Source organism: Oncorhynchus nerka, linkage group LG1, assembly GCF_034236695.1.
Source record: "Oncorhynchus nerka isolate Pitt River linkage group LG1, Oner_Uvic_2.0, whole genome shotgun sequence".
Classification (NCBI taxonomy): Eukaryota; Metazoa; Chordata; class Actinopteri; order Salmoniformes; family Salmonidae; genus Oncorhynchus; species Oncorhynchus nerka.
The window spans coordinates 48,331,021-48,351,498 of record NC_088396.1 but is presented as its reverse complement, the minus strand read 5'-3'; the positions used below and the strand labels follow the sequence as shown (position 1 = coordinate 48,351,498).

Sequence of the window (20,478 nt, the reverse complement as noted above, 5' to 3'; positions counted from 1 at the left end):
CAACTATGATTGATTCAACTATGATTGATTCAACTATGATTGATTCAACTATGATTGCATTGAAAGTATTATTTAGTCACACAAGAGCCAGAGAATTAGAATCAGTTCAACATTATTCTAGATGGACACCCTGAAACATACACCAGAAAGAGGAGGTGAAGGTCTGAATATCTGCAGTTGAATAAAAGTTTTTTTTTAAATAAAAATAAGAATCAGTTCTCAGAGCCAACTGAAGATGTTACTCACAGCATCAACAAGGTTCACCACTGACTTGGCAGAGTTCCTGGTGTGCTGCTTGGTCTTGAGTCGCTTATACTGCAGACCACACAAAAACAATGACACAAATGTTATTCAAAACTATTATTAAGGGGAACATGAATCAATTCTCATACAAGCTTCTACAACACCCTTTTAGAAAATACATAAAATATACATGTTGATTTTTGATGGTCCACACCAACAATAGAATAAGCCTGGTGTTTTCACATCTGGACAACGGTTACGTTAGCTAGGATGTGAATCATGCATCCACCACCACATTCAACAGTGTTGCATTCTCTTGTGGGTGTAGCTGGCTAAGCATAAGACACGAGAGGAGGAGACACAAGCCTCCTTGGTGTTGACGGAATGCTGTCGAGACTCTTAACAGTAAAATAATGAAACATTGCTGAAATATTCATTCGTGTTTCCTGTCTTCTGTTTAGATAGTGTTGCTTGGCTTTTGAGGGCACATACCATATTATGGTCACTGACGATCATAATCTCCAAATACTTCATCTCCTCAAATACATTCCTAGGCATCTGAAAAAGCCACAGATTAGTTAATTTTCATAAAACACAGCAATGACAGATTTATAGAGGATGAGAAGAAAATAGAGGATTATATGAGGCTACATAGAACACTAGGTTATAACAAGAGGCCACATAGCACACTAGTTTATAACATGAGGCTACATAGCACACTAGATTTACAGTAGGGTTATTGTTACAGTAGGGTTACAGTAGGGTTATAGTAGGGTTATTGTTACAGTAGGGTTACAGTAGGGTTACAGTAGGATTACAGTAGGGTTACAGTAGGGTTAGGGTTACAGTAAGGTTATTGTTACAGTAGGGTTACAGTAGGGTTATTGTTACAGTAGGGTTATTGTTACAGTAGGGTTATTATACAGTAGGGTTACAGTAGGGTTAGGGTTACAGTAGGTTTACAGTAGGGTTATTGTTACAGTAGGGTTACAGTAGGGTTATTGTTACAGTAGGGTTACAGTAGGGTTAGGGTTACAGTAGGTTTACAGTAGGGTTACAGTGGGGTTAGGGTTACAGTAGATTTACAGTAGGGTTACAGTAGGGTTAGGGTTACAGTAGGATTACAGTAGGGTTAGGGTTACAGTAGGGTTACAGTAGGTTTACAGTAGGGTTAGGGTTACAGTAGGGTTAGGGTTACAGTAGGATTACAGTAGGGTTACAGTAGGTTTACAGAAGGGTTAGGGTTACAGTAAGATTACAGTAGGGTTACAGTAGGGTTACGATTACAGTAGGGTTACAGTAGGGTTAGGATTACAGTAGGGTTAGGGTTACAGTAGGGTTAGGGTTACAGTAGGATTACAGTAGGGTTACAGTAGGATTACAGAAGGGTTACAGTAGGATTACAGAAGGGTTACAGTAGGGTTATTGTTACAGTAGGATTACAGTAGGGTTACAGTAGGATTACAGTAGGGTTACAGTAGGGTTACAGTAGGGTTAGTGTTACAGTAGCTTTACAGTAGGGTTACAGTAGGTTTACATTGGGGTTAGGGTTACAGTATGGTTACAGTAGGGTTACAGTAGGATTAGTGTTACAGTAGGTTTACAGTAGTGTTACAGTAGGTTTACAGTAGGGTTACAGTAGGGTTATAGTAGGGTTACAGTAGGTTTACAATATGATTAGTGTTACAGTAGGGTTACAGTAGGATTACAGTAGGTTTACAGTATGATTAGTGTTACAGTAGGATTACAGTATGATTAGTGTTACAGTAGGGTTATAGTAGGGTTAGGGTTACAGTAAGATTACAGTAGGGTTAGGGTAGGGTTAGAGTTAGGGTATGGTTACAGTAGGGTTAGAGTTAGGGTATGGTTACAGTAGGGTTAGGGTAGGGTTAGGGTAGGGTTAGAGTTAGGATATGGTTACAGTAGGGTTAGGGTTAGAGTAGGTGGAGTGTTTTACAAAATCCCTTTAAGGGACTGATGAGGTCACAGACTTACAGCCCGCTTTTTCCTGCGCTTCAGCCAGGACATGTCGTCCAGCTCCGAAAGCAGCCGCTCGTCCTTCACTAGAGAAACACGGGAACACAGAAACACAATAACAAAGGTCGATAAACACAATGAGGTCTACGACAGGATACCGATGCCATGCTGGGTTCTGTGGTTATGTGTCAACAGTCCCAACCTGCACCATACACTAAAGTATTAAGTTGAGGTATGCTTTAAGTTCATTTACCTTCCACTCTACTGGGCAAACCAAATCAAGAGCAACACAGGGTTTTTGAACGTATTTTACATGATGTACTTTGACCCAGATGAGGGGAATCTAATGTCAGCGTTAGTAGGAGAGGTTCTGGAAGGCCAGGTAGACAGGCCATGAGAGTGTTGATGTAAAGTGGTGGAGGGCGGGTGGACGTTATGCAAGATCCAAGATGGCAGTCAGATGCAGAACACCTTACCCAGTTCCTCTGAGTCACTGTTCCACTGGAGGCTGGGCATCCTGCGCAGAGAGTGGGGCCGTGCGGCTGTATCCTGTGAGGGAGAAACCATCAACAGGGGTGTGATGAGGGAACAGGGAACAGGGGTCAAGTTACAGAAGAAGAGGGTATCTGAGGGTATTCCCATTCCACTGTATAACAAGGCACATGATCAGGTTTTCACAACTACAGAGTCAACATTAATCAATAAATAAAATGGAATACTTGACTACCCTAAAAACATTATCATTACATTACCACGATCCTTTCCATTACCATTAATCTTTCCATGATCATTATCATTCCATTATCATTCATATTTCCAGTATCATTATAATTTCCATTATCACTGTCCTTTCCACTATTATTATCCTTGCCGGTGTCATTATCATTCCATTATTGTTATTATTTCCATCATCATTATCCTGTCCATTATCATTATACTTCCATTATAATTTCCATTGTCATTATCCTTTCCATTGTCATTTCATTATAATTATCATTTCCATGATCATTATACTTTCCATGACCATTAATCTTTCCATGACCATTATCATTTCATTACCATTAATCTTTCCATGACCATTATCATTTCATTACCATTAATCTTTCCATGATCATTATCATTCCATTATCATTAATAGTTCCATGATCATTATCATTCCATTATCATTCATATTTCCATGATCATTATCATTCCATTATCATTCATATTTCCATTATCATTATCTTTTCCATTGTCGTTGTCATTCCATTATAATTATCATTTCCATGATTATTATCCTTTCCATTATCATCATGGACCTTGAATGGGATACGGTGTTCTGGGCTTATGTGACTTTAGAAAAAGATCAATGAGAGATTAGTGAGGCAAAACATACAGCACTTTTGTTTGGGGTTTTTAGGCTGGGTTTCTGTACAGCACTTTGTGACATCAGCTGATGTAAGAAGGGCTTTATAAATAAATGTGATTGATGATTAATCATATGTCCTTCATTATAGTACACCATGGACTTCCTTCAAAAACAAGATTGACAATGAAGTATCAATTTTCACTAGATAACCTAATGTGCCTTTACTGTAAAACGGGGGCATTAGTAAGGGTAAAGGAGGACTTAGTAAGAGTAAAGGGGGCTTTAGTAAGGGTAAAGGAGGACTTAGTAAGAGTAAAGGGGGCTTTAGTAAGGGTAAAGGAGGCTTTAGTAAGGGTAAAGGAGGCTTTAGTAAGGGTAAAGGGGGCTTTAGTAAGGGTAAAGGAGGCCTTAGTAAGGGTAAAGGAGGCTTTAGTAAGGGTAAAGGAGGCCTTAGTAAGGGTAAAGGAGGACTTAGTAAGAGTAAAGGGGGCTTTAGTAAGGGTAAAGGAGGCTTTAGTAAGGGTAAAGGAGGCCTTAGTAAGGGTAAAGGAGGCTTTAGTAAGGGTAAAGGAGGCCTTAGTAAGGGTAAAGGAGGCTTTAGTAAGGGTAAAGGAGGCTTTAGTAAGGGTAAAGGAGGCTTTAGTAAGGGTAAAGGAGGCCTTAGTAAGGGTAAAGGAGGGTTTAGTAAGGGTAAAGGAGGCTTTAGTAAGGGTAAAGGAGGCCTTAGTAAGGGTAAAGGAGGCTTTAGTAAGGGTAAAGGAGGCCTTAGTAAGGGTAAAGGAGGCTTTAGTAAGGGTAAAGGAGGCTTTAGTAAGGGTAAAGGAGGCCTTAGTAAGGGTAAAGGGGGCTTTAGTAAGGGTAAAGGAGGCTTTAGTAAGGGTAAATGAGGCCTTAGTAAGGGTAAAGGGGGCTTTAGTAAGGGTAAAGGAGGCTTTAGTAAAGCTAAAGGAGGCCTTAGTAAGGGTAAAGGGGGCTTTAGTAAGGGTAAAAGTGGCAAAAGCGATCCTAGCAGTAGCACAAGTAGAGGTAGAACAATGTTATTTGTGTAGCAAAGATGGTTAAAAACCTAAGTGGAAGGAAGAACTTACAATTGAGTGAGTCTGTTGCAAAGGCTCCATTATATAGAGATAGAGTCCATCGTCAAACATTCCACTGTCAGGCAAAGGCAGGGGGAACGAGAGGCAAAGGCAGGGGGAACGAGAGGAAAGGCAGGGGGAATGAGAGGCAAAGGCAGGGGGAATGAGAGGCAAAGGCAGGGGGAACGAGAGGCAAAGGCAGGGGGAACGAGAGGAAAGGCAGGGAGAACGAGAGGAAAGGCAGGGGAACGAGAGGAAAGGCAGGGGGAACGAGAGGAAAGGCAGGGGGAACGAGAGGCAAAGGCAGGGGGAACGAGAGGAAAGGCAGGGGGAACGAGAGGAAAGGCAGGGGGAACGAGAGGAAAGGCAGGGGAACGAGAGGCAAAGGCAGGGGGAATGAGAGGCAAAGGCAGGGGGAACGAGAGGAAAGGCAGGGAGAACGAGAGGAAAGGCAGGGGGAACGAGAGGAAAGGCAGGGGGAACGAGAGGCAAAGGCAGGGGGAACGAGAGGAAAGGCAGGGGGAACGAGAGGAAAGGCAGGGGGAACGAGAGGAAAGGCAGGGGGAACGAGAGGCAAAGGCAGGGGGAACGAGAGGAAAGGCAGGGGAACGAGAGGAAAGGCAGGGGGAACGAGAGGAAAGGCAGGGGGAATGAGAGACAAGGGCAGGGGGAACGAGAGACAAGGGCAGGGGGAACGAGAGACAAGGGCAGGGGAACGAGAGACAAAAGGCAGGGGGAACGAGTGGAAAAGGCAGGGGGAACGAGAGGAAAGGGCAGGGGAACGAGAGACAAGGGCATGGGGAACGAGAGACAAGGGCAGGGGGAACGAGAGAAAAGGGCAGGGGGAACGAGAGGAAAAGGCAGGGGGAACGAGAGACAAAGGCAGGGGGAACGAGAGACAAGGGCAGGGGGAACGAGAGAAAGGGCAGGGGAACGAGAGGAAAGGGCAGGGGGAACGAGAGGAAAGGGCAGGGGGAACGAGAGGAAAGGGCAGGGGGAACGAGAGGAAAGGGCAGGGGGAACGAGAGGCAAGGGCAGGGGGAACGAGAGGAAAAGGCAGGGGGAACGAGAGGAAAGGGCAGGGGGAACGAGAGGAAAGGGCAGGGGGAACGAGAGAAAGGGCAGGGGGAACGAGAGACAAGGGCAGGGGGAACGAGAGACAAGGGCAGGGGGAACGAGAGGAAAGGGCAGGGGGAACGAGAGGAAAGGGCAGGGGGAACGAGAGACAAGGGCAGGGGGCACGAGAGGAAAAGGCAGGGGGAACGAGAGGAAAAGGCAGGGGGAACGAGAGACAAGGGCAGGGGGAACGAGAGATAAGGGCATGGGGAACGAGAGGAAAAGGCAGGGGGAACGAGAGGCAAAGTGAAGAGAGAAGACAGTCAATACTGAGTCAATAGCAGCTGTCGAGAGCACAGATGAATCTCCACACATATTCCAGGCACGGATTATTATATATACAACTGCTGCTGTTCCTTCACTTACTGCAGCCCATTGCAGGTAGACAAGGCCACGTGGGAATCATCTTTCCCCCTCACCTGGCCGTGGTAGTAACAGTGTTCACCACCCTGAGGGTACACAGAAACAACACTTAAACAGCACTTAAACAGCACTTAAACAACACTTAGACAACACTTCACATCACAGCAACCTAATGTGGAGAAGATGGGGGACATGATGATTAGAGCACCACTCCAGTGGTCTTCACCAAGACATTCAACAAACAAAATAAAATCACATACTAATTCATCTATACCATCTGGAATATACTTCAGATGAAGTACCTTTGTGTATTTGCTGCATTATTGCAACTGTGTTGTAGTACTGTTTATTCAGTTGGGAGGAATATACTTTTCTCCAAAACAGTACATCTTCTGCAGCCTGGTTAACGAAATCAGCCCACATTTAGAAATAATACATTTTGGGAGTGTGGGTTGTGCTTGTGGGCCTCAATGGTCCACATCTCTCTCTCTCTCTCTCTCTCTCTCTCTCTCTCTCTCTCAGAAAGAGCCACCATCCCACGCTGCATAGCTACTGCAGAGCGCCAGTCTCTCCCTTCCCTGTCACGTGATCTGGATTGCAGCCAGGCAGGCAGGGGAGCGGAGTGGAGCCATGCTGAGTCAGCTAGCTCCACTGTGCCCAGCCTAGTCCTCAGCCTAGCCCTCAGCCCCTCAGCCCCTCAGCCTAGCCCTCAGCCCTCAGCCCCTCAACCTAGCCCTCAGCCTAGCCCTCAGCCCCTCAGCCCTCAGCCCTCAGCCCTCAGCCCCTCAACCTAGCCCTCAGCCCCTCAGCCTAGTCCTCAGCCCCTCATTCTAGCCCTCAGCCCCTCAACCTAGCCCTCAGCCTAGCCCTCAGCCTAGCCCTCAGCCTAGCCCTCAGCCCCTCAACCTAGCCCTCAGCCTAGCCCTCAGCCCTTAGCCTAGCCCTCAGCCCCTGAGCCCTCAGCCTAGCCCTCAGCCCCTCAGCCCCTGAGCCCTCAGCCCCTGAGCCTAGCCCTCAGCCCCTCAACCCATCAGCCCCTCAGCCTAGCCCTCAGCCCCTGAGCCCTCAGCCTAGCCCTCAGCCCCTCAACCCATCAGCCCCTCGGCCTAGCCCTCAGCCCCTCAACCCATCAGCCCCTCGGCCTAGCCCTCAGCCCCTCAACCCATCAGCCCCCCAGCCCATCAGCCCCTCAGCCTGATCCTGATTCAGCAACACCAGTGGCAGTTCCCTCTCCCCTCTCTCTCTCTTTACCATCCCTCTCTCTCTCTTTCTCGACCATCCATCCTTCCTCTCCCCATCTATCCCTCCTTCCCTCTCTCTTTCTCCTGTCTCTCTCTCCCCTAGCTCTCCCTCACTCTCTTTCTTCATCATTAAAACAGAAACAACACTTACGCAACATCAGGATGAATCAGATTTGAACATCAGGATGAATCAGATTTTAACATCAGGATGAATCAGATTTTAACATCAGAATGAATCAGATTTTAACATCAGAATGAATCAGATTTGAACATCAGGATGAATCAGAATTGACCATCAGAATGAATCATATTTGAACATCAGTATGAATCACATTTGAACATTTACATTTACATTTAAGTCATTTAGCAGACGCTCTTATCCAGAGCGACTTACAAATTGGTGCATTCACCTTATGACATCCAGTGGAACAGTAGTGCATCTAAATCTTTTAAGGGGAAGGGGGGGTGAGAGGGATTAAAAAAAAAAACATCATGATGAATCACATTTGAACATCAGTATGAATCACACTTGAACATCAGGACGAATCACATTTGAACTGATGATGCAAACTGGCACCACATACTGTATTTGATGAAGTTCGGTAATGCTAATCAATAAGAGCTATATTAGGACAGATCAAGACCAAGTGGATAAATAACATCACAGTAGAAATATAAAAGTACCTCTCTGTACTCTACATGGACAATGGCCGCCATATTAATTAGTTGAATGTCTGTGAACTCCAGAGGTCCTGTAGACATGGTACAACTGAATAGTCTTTAAGCGTTTTGCTACATATTACTTTAACTATCCACTTGTACTTTGATTGGCCCTAATCAGCCCCCCGTAAAACAAACCAATCCATTCTTTACCAGCTGTAGGCCCTGTATCTTCCACTGGGAACCAATTAGGCTCCGCCCGAAAAAGAAAAAAAAGAAGGTAAATGAAAACAGGAACCCAAACAGAGTGAGTATTCTGACTGGAGATGTTACCTTTGATAGAACAGGTTTACCCTCCTCATAGTGGATCTCCACATAATCCGACGACAACAAGTCACTGGGAAGTAGAAAGAGAAGGGGGCGTGGGTTAGTATCTGTTGTGATGACCTGCTGCCCTAACCATCTGTGATCCTCGGATGGGGCCACAGTGTCTCCTGACCCCTCCTGTCTCAGCCTCCAGTATTTATGCTGCAGTAGTTTTTTGTGTCGGGGGGCTAGGGTCAGTTTGTTATATCTGGAGTACTTCTCCTGTCCTATTCGGTGTCCTGTGTGAATCTAAGTGTGCGTTCTCTAATTCTCTCCTTCTCTCTTTCTTTCTCTCTCTCGGAGGACCTGAGCCCTAGGACCGTGCCCCAGGACTACCTGACATGATGACTCCTTGCTGTCCCCAGTCCACCTGACTGTGCTGCTGCTCCAGTTTCAACTCTTCTGCCTTATTATTATTCGACCATGCTGGTCATTTATGAACATTTGAACATCTTGGCCATGTTCTGTTATAATCTCCACCCGGCACAGCCAGAAGAGGACTGGCCACCCCACATAGCCTGGTTCCTCTCTAGGTTTCTTCCTAGGTTTTGGCCTTTCTAGGGAGTTTTTCCTAGCCACCGTGCTTCTACACCTGCATTGCTTGCTGTTTGGGGTTTTAGGCTGGGCTTCTGTACAGCACTTTGAGATATCAGCTGATGTACGAAGGGCTATATAAATAAATTTGATTTGATTCGATTTGGTCTGATCGAGAACCGTGACTCAGTTTTCCTTGTGGCTTACACGGAGAGGTTCATCCTGTTTAACAGCTGAACAACATTCAACAAGCATCACAAACCTTAATCTTATTCAAACCCCACAGTCAAATACACCCACGGCAACCTAAATACACCCACCCACATCATCTCACAGTTAAAGGTAGCTTAAACGTTGCATTCTGTGCAGCTATAGGAAGACTAGGTAAGATTCTGCATCAGCAGGTTAGATGCTGCATCAGCAGGTAAGATTCTGCATCAGCAGGTAAGATGCTGCATCAGAGGGTTAGATGCTGCATCTGTAGGTTAGATGCTGCATCAGGGGGTAAGATTCTGCATCAGGGGGTAAGATGCTGCATCAGCGGGTTAGATGGTAAGATGCTGCATCAGGGGGTTAGATGCTGCATCAGGGGGTTAGATGCTGCATCAGGGGGTTAGATGCTGCATCAGCGGGTTAGATGCTGCATCAGGGGGTTAGATGCTGCATCAGCGGGTTAGATGCTGCATCAGCGGGTTAGATGCTGCATCAGGGGTTAGATGGTAGATGCTGCATCAGGGGGTTAGATGGTAAGATGCTGCATCAGGGGTTAGATGCTGCATCAGGGGTTAGATGGTAAGGGGGTTAGATGCTGCATCAGGGGGTTAGATGCTGCATCAGGGGGTTAGATGCTGCATCAGGGGGTTAGATGGTAAGATGCTGCATCAGGGGGTTAGATGCTGCATCAACAGGTAAGATGCTGCATCAGTATTTAAGATGCTGCATCAGCGGGTAAGATGGTAAGATGCTGCATCAGTATTTAAGATGCTGCATCAGTAGGTTAGATGCTGCATCAGCAGGTAAGATGCTGCATCAGTATTTAAGATGCTGCATCAGCAGGTAAGATGCTGCATCAGGGGGTTAGATGCTGCATCCGTAGGTAAGATGCTGCATGAGTAGGTTAGATGCTGCATCAGTATTTAAGATGCTGCATCAGCAGGTAAGATGCTGCATCAGTATTTAAGATGCTGCATCAGCAGGTAAGATGCTGCATCAGCGGGTAAGATGGTAAGATGCTGCATCAGGGGGTTAGATGCTGCATCAGTAGGTAAGATGCTGCATCAGTAGGTAAGATGCTGCATCAGTAGGTAAGATGCTGCATCAGCGCGTAAGATGCTGCATCAGTAGGTAAGATGCTGCATCAGTAGGTTAGATGCTGCATCAGTAGGTAAGATGCTGCATCAGCGCGTAAGATTCTGCATCAGCAGGTAAGATGCTGCATCAGCGGGTAAGATGCTGCATCAGCGGGTAAGATGCTGCATCAGTAGGTTAGATGCTGCATCAGTAGGTTAGATGCTGCATCGGTAGGTAAGATGCTGCATCAGTATTTAAGATGCTGCATCAGTATTTAAGATGCTGCATCAGTAGGTAAGATGCTGCATCAGCGGGTTAGATGCTGCATCAGCGGGTTAGATGCTGCATCAGTATTTAAGATGCTGCATCAGTAGGTTAGATTCTGCATCAGTAGGTTAGATACTGCATCAGTATTTAAGATGCTGCATCAGTATTTAAGATGCTGCATCAGCGGGTTAGATGCTGCATCAGCAGGTAAGATGCACCAGATCCTTTTTGTGGAGCTGCCGTGCTTCTACACCTGCATTGCTTGCTGTTTGGGGTTTTAGGCTGGGTTTCTGTACAACACTTTGAGATATTAGCTGATGTACGAAGGGCTATATAAATACATTTGATTTTGATTTAAAGACTATACTAATAATACAATAATACATTATAAGATAGATACAGTAAGGTACATACTCTGAAACTCAGTCAACACACAGTGGTGACAGCCAGTGTACACAATGGGATCCAGAATTCATCACAAATGTCACGTTCTGACCTTTATTTCCTTTGTTTTGTCATTATTTAGTATGGTCAGGGCGTGAGTTGGGTGGGCAGTCTATGTTTGTTTTTTCTATGTTTTGGGGTATTTCTATGTTTCGGCCTAGTATGGTTCTCAATCAGAGGCAGGTGTCATTAGTTGTCTCTGATTGAGAATCATACTTAGGTAGCCTGGGTTTCACTGTGTGTTTGTGGGTGATTGTTCCTGTCTCTGTGTTTTGCACCAGATAGGGCTGTTTTTGGTTTTCCACGTTTATTGTTTTGTAGTGTTCATGTTTATCTGTTTTTATTAAACATGAATCAATATAACCACGCTGCGTTTTGGTCCTCCTCTACTTCACCACAGGAAAACCCTTACAACAAAGCTGTAATTTACAGCCAACCAGTGAAGTTCAAAACAATGTCAAATCTATTTTAACCTTTGAAAAACATTTAAAGCAAGAAAATATCTAAAACAATGTTTCACTATTTCACAAATTCATTGATTAGAAAGAAAATCCATGACAGACAAAACATAGAAAGAACATCAGCGACAGGCATGACATTGATATAAGACATATCCCCTTTCAACATGGTGTCAATGAAGCATCACATGGTAAATGATTGTTTGAGGCCTTTGGTTCACCTTGAGCCCCCGCTGTCCTCCAGGCTGTTCCCACCGTCTGACTCAGCAAGCCATGCCACACCACACAGTTACACACAGTCAATATGTTAGCTGACCACTGACTTCAAGAGACTGCCATTTCTGCCACAATGGCACTTTTCAAGGTAACCTTGTAGATCTAATTGAAGACACCCTCCCACCCCTGGACATACAGCACCGTTTGCTGCAGATAAGTAGAAACCAAATACTAAGAAAAATATTTTGAAATGTGTGTGTGCCTGACATGTTTTGAGCAATGCTCAACGAGTGGGCAGGAAGTCCTGCACACAGTTAGGTGTAGAGAAGGAGAGCGAGAGAGAGAGAGAGAGAGAGAGAGAGCGAGAGAGATAGAGAGAGAGAGTGTCAAAGCACCAGTGAAGGGCTATTTTTAGCTTGATGGATGAGACAGGGAGAGAGAGAGAGAGAGAGAGAGAGAGAGAGAGATGGGGAGAAAGTGAGAGAGAGAGAGAGAGAGAGAGCGAGAGAGAGAGAGATGGGGAGAAAGTGAGAGAGAGAGAGAGAGAGAGAGAGAGCGATAGAAAGAGGGGGGGAGTGCAGCATTGCAGAGTCTGGTGGGCTGGATCAGTGGAATGCAAAGATGTGTGTGTGTGTGTGTGTGAGAGAGTGTGTGTGTGTGTGTGTGTGTGTGTGTGTGAGTGTGTGTGTGAGTGAGTGAGTGAGTGAGTGAGTGAGTGAGTGAGTGAGTGAGTGTGTGTGTGTGTGTGTGTGAGTGAGTGGAGTGTGGGGAGAAGGGAGGTCGGAGGAAGTACACGTCGCAGTGTGCAGTCAGTGTGTATGAGTGTTTATGTGTGTGTGGCTAAAGAGGAGGGAGTCCTTCCCTGAGGTCTTTGAGTCCACAGGAGACTGACAATGCAGTGTTAGAAGAGAGGGGGAGACCAGAAACTGCAGGAGGTTCTGGGGCCTGGCACCGGACCAGCTCCTGCCCAAATTCACTGACACGTGATGCTGTCATTGCTATGTCTCTGACACATGGAAATAATCAGCTCTGCTCAGAATTGAATAGTGATGCTATGGGAGAGGGAGGACAAGACATACTGTTCTGCAGCCAAGACCCAGACATACTGAATGACTGAATCAGTCCCAGATCAATGCTTATTAAAACACAGAGGTATTATGAGCCCCAAAAAATACTCGATCTACAATACATTAAACCATCTGCATATAGGGATTCTATGAAAACTATATTGGATAAATCCATTTGAATTCAATTACTTTTTAACAGCATCCCTTTTGATTTAAACAAAACTTTCCATAAATGTTTGCAAGTGATGGAAGGAAAAATCCCTAAGTTACATATAGGGATAGTATTTTTGACGATATGTTGTTTAGTTTTGACAATATCGCAACATTATTTTTGTGCTAGTAGGTTGGAACTGCACTGAAATTTTCCTTCATAGCTTATTCCATATATATTTTTTAACTGAATAAAAGTGTTGGTCCCATGTTTCATGAGCTGAAATAAAAGATCCCAGAAATATTCCATACATGTACGTACAAAAAACATTTCTCTCAAATGTTGTGCACAAATGTGGGTACATCCCTGTTAGTGAGCATCTCTCCTTTGCCAAGATAATCCATCCACCGGACAGGTGTGGCATATCAAGAACTGATTAAACAGCATGATCATTAGACAGGTGCACCTTGTGCTGGGGACAATAAAAGGCCACTAGTAAATGTGCAGTTTTGTCACACAACACAATGCCACAGATGTCTCAAAATTTGAGGGAGCGTGCAAATGGCATGCAGGAATGTCCACCAGAGCTGTTGCCAGAGAATGTAATGTTTATTTCTTTACCATAAGCCACCTGGCAATTTGAATGCACAGAGATACTATGACGAGATCCTGAGGCCCATTGTCATGCCATTCATCTGCCGCCATCACCTTATGTGATGTGGAATGATAATGCACAGCCCATGTCGCAAGGATCTGTACACGATTCCTGGAAGCTAAATATGTCCCAGTTCTTCCCATGCCTGCATAGTCACCAGACATGTCACCCATTGAGCAAGTTTGGGATGCTCTGGATCAATGTTTATAACAGCATGTTCCAGTTCCCACCAATATCCAGCAACTTCGCAAAGCCATTCAACAGGAGTGGGGCATCATTCGACAGGCCACAATCAACAGCCTGATCAACTCTATGTGAAGGAGATGTGTCGCAATGCGTGAGGCAAATAGTGGTCACACTGGTTTTCTGATTCACACCCCTACCTTTTTTTTAATGTATATGTGACCAACAGATGTACAGTATATCTGTATTCCCAGTCAAGTGAAATCCATAGATTATATTATAGACTCGGTAAAATCTTTGAAATTGTTTCATGTTGCGTTTATATATTTGTTCAGTGCAAATAGGGAGCCAATTTGTTTTCAGCACTTTCATTTCCTTGTCTGAACAACATTTTGTTTTTCTCTTGTCTCTCCGCAGCATATGTTTTGAACATCGAATTGCAATAAAAGCCTCCTGAGTGGCGCAGCGGTCAAAGGCACTGCATCACAGTGCTTGAGATGTCACTACAGTAGCCAGGTTTGATTCCAGGCTGTGTCAGAGACCCATAGGGCTGGGCACAATTGGCCCAGCGTCGTAAAGTTGGGGGACTTTACTTGGCTCATTGTGCTCTAGTGACTCCTGCTGACCAAGGAGCTATTAAGGGTAACTAGCTCCAAATCAAGCTATTACACAACATGCTTACCATTTTGAAGATGCAAAATATTTTTTTTATTGTGAAACAAACAAGAAATAAGACAAAAATACAGAAAACTTGAGAGTGCATAACTATTCACCCCCCAAAGTCAATACTTTGTAAAGCCACCTTCTGCAGCAATTACAGCTGCAAGACTCTTGGGTTATGTCTTTATAAGCTTGGCACATCTAGCCACTGGGATTTTTGGCCATTATTCAAGGCAAAATTGCTCCAGCTCCTTCAAGTTGGATGGGTTCCACTGGTGTACAGCAATCTTTAAATCATACCACAGATTATCAATTGGATTGAGGTGTGGACTTTGACTAGGCCATTCCAAGACATTTAACTGTTTCCCCTTAAACCACTCGAGTGTTGCTTTAGCAGTATGCTTAGTGTCATTGTCTTGCTGGAAGGTGAACCTCCGTCCCAGTCTCAAGTCTCTGGCAGAATGAAACAGATTTCTCTCAAGAATTTCCCTGTATTTAGCACCATCCATCATTCCTTTAATTCTGATCAGTTTCCCAGTCCCTGCTGATGAAAAACATCCCCACAGCATGATGCTGTGGGATGGGATGGCGTTCTCGGGGTGATGAGAGGTGTTGGGTTTGCGCCAGACATAGCATTTTCCTTGATGGCCATAAAGCTCAATTTAGTCTCATCTGATCAGAGTCCCTTCTTCCATATGTTTGGGGAGTCTCCCACATGCCTATGGGCGAACACCAAACCTGTTGCTCGTTTTTGTCTTTAAACAATGGCTTTTTTTCTCGCCACTCTTCCATAAAGCCCAGATCTGTGGAGTGTACGACTTAAAATGGTCCTATGGAGAGATATTCCAATCTCCGCTGTGGAGCTTTGCAGCTCGTTCAGGGTTATCTTTGGTCTCTTTGTTGCTTCTCTGATTAACACCCTCCTTGCCTGGTCCTTGAGTTTTGGTGGGCGGCCCTCTCAACAACTATGTCCCTGACCTGTTTGGAGAGCTCCTTGGTCTCGCTTGCTTGGTGGTACCCCTTGCTTAGTGGTGTTGCGGACTCTGGGGCCTTTCAGAACACGTGAAAATATACTGAGATCATGTGACACTTAGATTGCACACAGGTGGACTTTATTTAACTAATTGTGTGGCTTCTGAAGGTAATTGGTTGCACCAGATCTTATTTAGGGGCTTCATAGCAAAGGGAGTGATAACATATGCATGTGTCACGAATACCACCGAAGGTGGCTCCCCTTCCTGTTCGGGTGGCGCTCGGCGGGCGTCGTCGCCGGTCTATTAGCTGCCACTGAAGGTGGCTCCCCTTCCTGTTCGGGTGGCGCTCGGCGGGCGTCGTCGCCGGTCTATTAGCTGCCACTGAAGGTGGCTCCCCTTCCTGTTCGGGTGGCGCTCGGCGGGCGTCGTCGCCGGTCTATTAGCTGCCACTGAAGGTGGCTCCCCTTCCTGTTCGGGTGGCGCTCGGCGGGCGTCGTCGCCGGTCTATTAGCTGCCACTGAAGGTGGCTCCCCTTCCTGTTCGGGTGGCGCTCGGCGGGCGTCGTCGCCGGTCTACTAGCTGCCACCGATCCCTTTTTCCTTTTAGTTTGTTTTTGTCTAATTGTTTTCACCTGTTCCTTGTTGGGGTTTTGGGATGGGTGTTATTTAAGTTAGTTTTGCCCGCTGGTGTTTGTGCGGGCTTGTTGTGTTTGTTACGTTTGTGGTGTATCGTCGGTTTTGGGTTTTCGCTATCCGGGTTTGTGTAACTAGGTTTTGGGTTTGTTTTTGCACCTGTGTTTTAGGGCATTCACCCATGTTTGGACCTGTTACTTTGTTAAGGACATTAAAGCGTTTTTTCCCGTTTACTTTGCTCTCTGCATTTGACTCCTCACCCATCACTCACCCATCGTTACAGCGTGCACCACTTTTCCCGTTTTTTATTTTGGGGAATTTCTTGAAACAAGTGATTTTTTTTTCATTTCACTTCACCTATTTGGACTATTTTGTGGATGTCCATTACATGAAGTCCAAATAAACATCCATTTAAATTAGAGGGTGTAACGCAACAAAATAGGAAAAACACCAAGGGGGATGAATACTTTTGTAAGACACTGTATATCTTCCTTAACGAGGACTATCCTGAAGCTGTGCGCCAGAAGAGGAAAGAACTGATCCTGTCATGAAAGCTGCCAGAGCGTGTGGGTTGACATGGCCTACATCCGCTATGACAGGCTCATTGTCAAACCTCCCTCCCAGAAGCCTGGAGGGGATGAGAGAGCCAAGCCTATGGTTTTCGTAGCTTCAACCCCGCAGCACGCACACACACACACACACACACACACACATATATTGATTAATGGACTGCTGAATGTATATTTTTTATTTTGCTTTGTTTGCTCTTTTCAGTATTATGTCTATCTCTGATAAGGCCCTCAGGAAACGGCTGAAAATAGCCCATATGAATATATCTAGCCTTAGAAATAAGGTTCATGAAATCAGTAACTTGCTAGCATCAGATAACATTAATATATTATCAATTTCTGAGACTCACTTAAATAATTAATTTGATGATACAGCAGTAGCAAAACAAGGACATAACATCTATAGAAGAGACAGAAATGCTTATGGGGGAAGTGTTGCTGTATATATTCAGAGCCAATTCGATGTCATACTTAGAGAAGATCTTATGTCAAGTCTTATTGAAGTTGCAGGTTCACTTGAAAGCCTTTTCTTTTGGGGTGTTTCTATAGGCCACCAAGCATGAACAGTCAGTCTCTAAATTATATTTTTGAAATGCTTGAAAATGTATGTTATGTAAACACAGAGGTCTACTTTCTTGGGGACCTGAATATTGACTGGTTTTCATCAAGCTGTCCGCTCGAGACAAAGCTTCTTAATGTAACCAGTGCCTGTAATCTGGTTCAGGTTATGAATCAACCTACCAGGGTGTTTACGAACACTACAGGAACAAGATCATCCTCATGTATCGATCACATTTTTACTAATACTGTAGAACTTTGTTCTAAAGCTGGATCACAGAATAGTGGCCATTTCCGGGAAAGCCAAAGTTCAAACAGCTGGTCCTTAAATAATGTATAAGAGATCGTACAAAATATTTTGCTGCGACTCTTAACTTGTTAGGGGTTCTGCCTCGTCAACATCCGCTGAAAAGGCAGATTGCGAAATTCAAAAATATTTTTTTGAAATATTTAACTTTCAAACATTCACAAGTGCAATACACCAAATTAAAGCTTGACTTCTTGTTAATCTACCCATCGTGTCCGATTTCAAAAATGCTTTACAGGGAAAGGACACCATATGATTATGTTAGGTCAGAGCCTAGTACCAAAAACACATACAGCCATTTTCCAGCCAAAGAGAGTAGTCACAAAAAGCAGAAATAGAGATAAAATGAATCACTAACCTTTGATGATCTTCATCAGATGACACTCATAGGACTTCATGTTACACAATACATGTATGTTTTGTTTGATAAAGTTCATATGCAAAAATCTCAGTTTACATTGGTGCTTTATGGTCAGACAACAAAACAAGCCAAACAGATATCCACCATGTTGTGGAGTCAACAGAAGTCAGAAATAGCATTTTAAATATTCACTTACCTTTGATGATCTTCATCAGGATGCACTCCCTGGAATCCCAGTTCCACAATAAATGTTTGATTTGTTCGATAAAGTCCATCATTTATGTCCAAATACCCCCTTTTTGTTTGCGCGTTTAGAACACAATCAAACTCACGACGTGCGGGCAGGTCCAGGCGAAAGTTCAGACGAAAAGTCATATTACAGTTCGTACAAACATGTCAAATGAAGTACAGAATCAATATTTAGGATGTTTTTTATCATAAATCTTCAATAATGTTTCAACCGGAGAATTCCTGTCTGTAGAAATGCAATGGAACGCAAGCTAACCCTCACGTGAACGTGCGTGATCAGCTCATGCCACTCTAGCAGACCTCTGACTCATTCAGCTCCTATTCCCCCCTCCCGCACAGTAGAAGCATCAAACAAGGTTCTAAAGACTGTTGACATCTAGTGGAAGCCTTAGGAAGTGCAATATGATCCCATAGACACTGTATATTCGATAGGCAATGAGTTGAAAATCGACCAAATTTCCCACATCCTGGTTGGATTTTTCTCAGGTTTTCGCCTGCCATATGAGTTCTGTTATACTCACAGACATCATTCAAACAGTTTTAGAAACTTCAGAGTGTTTACCATCCAATACTACTAATAATATGCATATATTAGCAACTGGGACTGAGGAGCAGGCCGTTTACTTTGGGCACCTTTCATCCAAGCTACTCAATACTGCCCCTGCAGCCATAAGAAGAAACTGACTGTTAGAACTGTTAAGGCTCCATGGATTGATGAGGGATTGAAAAACTGTATGATTGAACGAGATGGAGCAAAAGGAGTGGCAAATAAGTCTGGCTGCACATTTTACTGCAAATTGAGAAATTATGTGACTAAACTCAACAAAAAGAAGAATAAACTGTATTATGAAGCCAAGATCAATGATCTAAAGAATGTTGGAAAAAAACTTTGGAGTACTTTAAGTGGAATTATGTGCAGAAAGACTAATTCAACTCCATCTTTCATCCAATCAGATGGCTTATTCATCACAAAACCATTTGATGTTGCCAATTATTTTAATGACTTCATTGGAAAAGTGGGCAAGCCATTGTATTCATGCATTGCAAGTTTGAATTCTGTAAAGTTATTGTGGGAGAGGTCAAAAAAGTATTGTTATCGATCAATAATGCAAACCTCCTGGCATTGACAATTGACAAATATGGAAAGCTACTGAGGATGGTAGCTGACTCTATAGCCACTCCTATCTGTCATCTTTAATCTGAGCCTAGAGGAAAGTCATTGTCCTCAGTCCTGGAGGGAGGCCAAAGTCATTCCACTACCCAAGAGTGGTAAAGTGGCCTTTACTAGTTGTAACAGCAGAGCTATCAGCTTGCTGCCAAGTCTTAGCAAACTGTTGGGGAAAAAATGGTGTTTGACCTACTACAATGCTATTTCTCTGTAAACAAATTAACAACAGACTTTCAGCATGCTTATAGAGAAGGGCACTCAACATGTACTGCACTGACACAAATGACTGATGATTGGGTGAAATAAATTGATAATAAGAAGATTGTGGGGCGCTGTACTGTTAGATATTATTGACCATAACCATAACCTGCTGATGATTCAACCATTTTACGCATCAGCAACCACAGCTAATGAAGTCAATGAAACCCTTAACCAAGAGTTGCAGTCTGTTTTGGAATGGGTGGCCAGTAATAAACTGTTCCTGAACATCTCTAAAACTAAGAGCATTGGATTTGGTACAAATCATTACCTAAGTTTGAGACCTCAGCTGAATCTGGTTATGAATGGTTTGGCTGTTGAACAAGTTGAGGAGACTAAATTACTTGTCGTTACCTTAGATTGTAAACTGTCATGGTCAAAACATATAGATTTAATGGTTGTAAAGATGGGGAGAGATCTGGTCGTAAAAAAGAGATACTCTGCTTTTTTGACACCACAAAGCAAGTTCTGCAGGCTCTAGTTTTGTCTGATCTTGATTATTGTCCAGTCGTGTGGTCCAGTGCTGCAAGGAAAGACCTAGTTAAGCTGCAGCTGGGCCAGAACAGACTGGCACGTTCTGCTCTTCATTGTAATCAGAGGGCTAATATTAATACTGTAAATATCAGTCTCTCTTGGCTAAGAGTTGAGGAGAGACTGACTCCATCACTTCTTCTTTTTATAAGAAACATTAATGTGTTGAAAATCCCAAATTGTTTTCATAGTCAACATACATACAGCTCTGACACACACACTTATCCCACCAGACATGCCACCAGGGGTCTTTTCATAGTCCCCAAATCCAGAACAAATTCAAGAGAGCATACAGTATTATATAGAGCCCTAATTGCATGGAATGTCCATCCATCTCATATTGCTCAAATAAACAGCAAACCTGATTTTAAAAAACAGATAAAGCAACACCTCGCGGCACAACGCCTCTCCCCTATTTTACCTAGATAGTTGGTCTGTATGTATTGATATGTAGAGACTACATGTCTTTAAAAAATTATTATGTAATTTTGTCCTTGAGTTGTTCTTGTCTATTAATGTTCTGTATTATGTCATGTTTCATGTCTACACCTTGCTT

At 44.0% G+C, this 20,478-nt stretch overlaps 1 protein-coding gene across 1 annotated transcript in view; it reads right to left on the bottom strand.

The window, feature by feature from the left end:
- LOC115119727 (disintegrin and metalloproteinase domain-containing protein 23-like) overlaps nucleotides 1–20,478 on the bottom strand; it is a 54,214-nt gene that overhangs the window by 25,449 nt on the left and 8,287 nt on the right. Inside the window, exons 4-10 of the mRNA XM_065019425.1 lie at nucleotides 8,358–8,421; nucleotides 6,127–6,209; nucleotides 4,657–4,720; nucleotides 2,697–2,769; nucleotides 2,239–2,306; nucleotides 736–801; nucleotides 247–315 (exon numbers count right to left, since the gene is read on the bottom strand). Of these exons, the coding sequence (XP_064875497.1) occupies nucleotides 247–315; nucleotides 736–801; nucleotides 2,239–2,306; nucleotides 2,697–2,769; nucleotides 4,657–4,720; nucleotides 6,127–6,209; nucleotides 8,358–8,421 (487 nt within the window). The remainder of the gene's footprint in view (nucleotides 1–246; nucleotides 316–735; nucleotides 802–2,238; nucleotides 2,307–2,696; nucleotides 2,770–4,656; nucleotides 4,721–6,126; nucleotides 6,210–8,357; nucleotides 8,422–20,478) is intronic.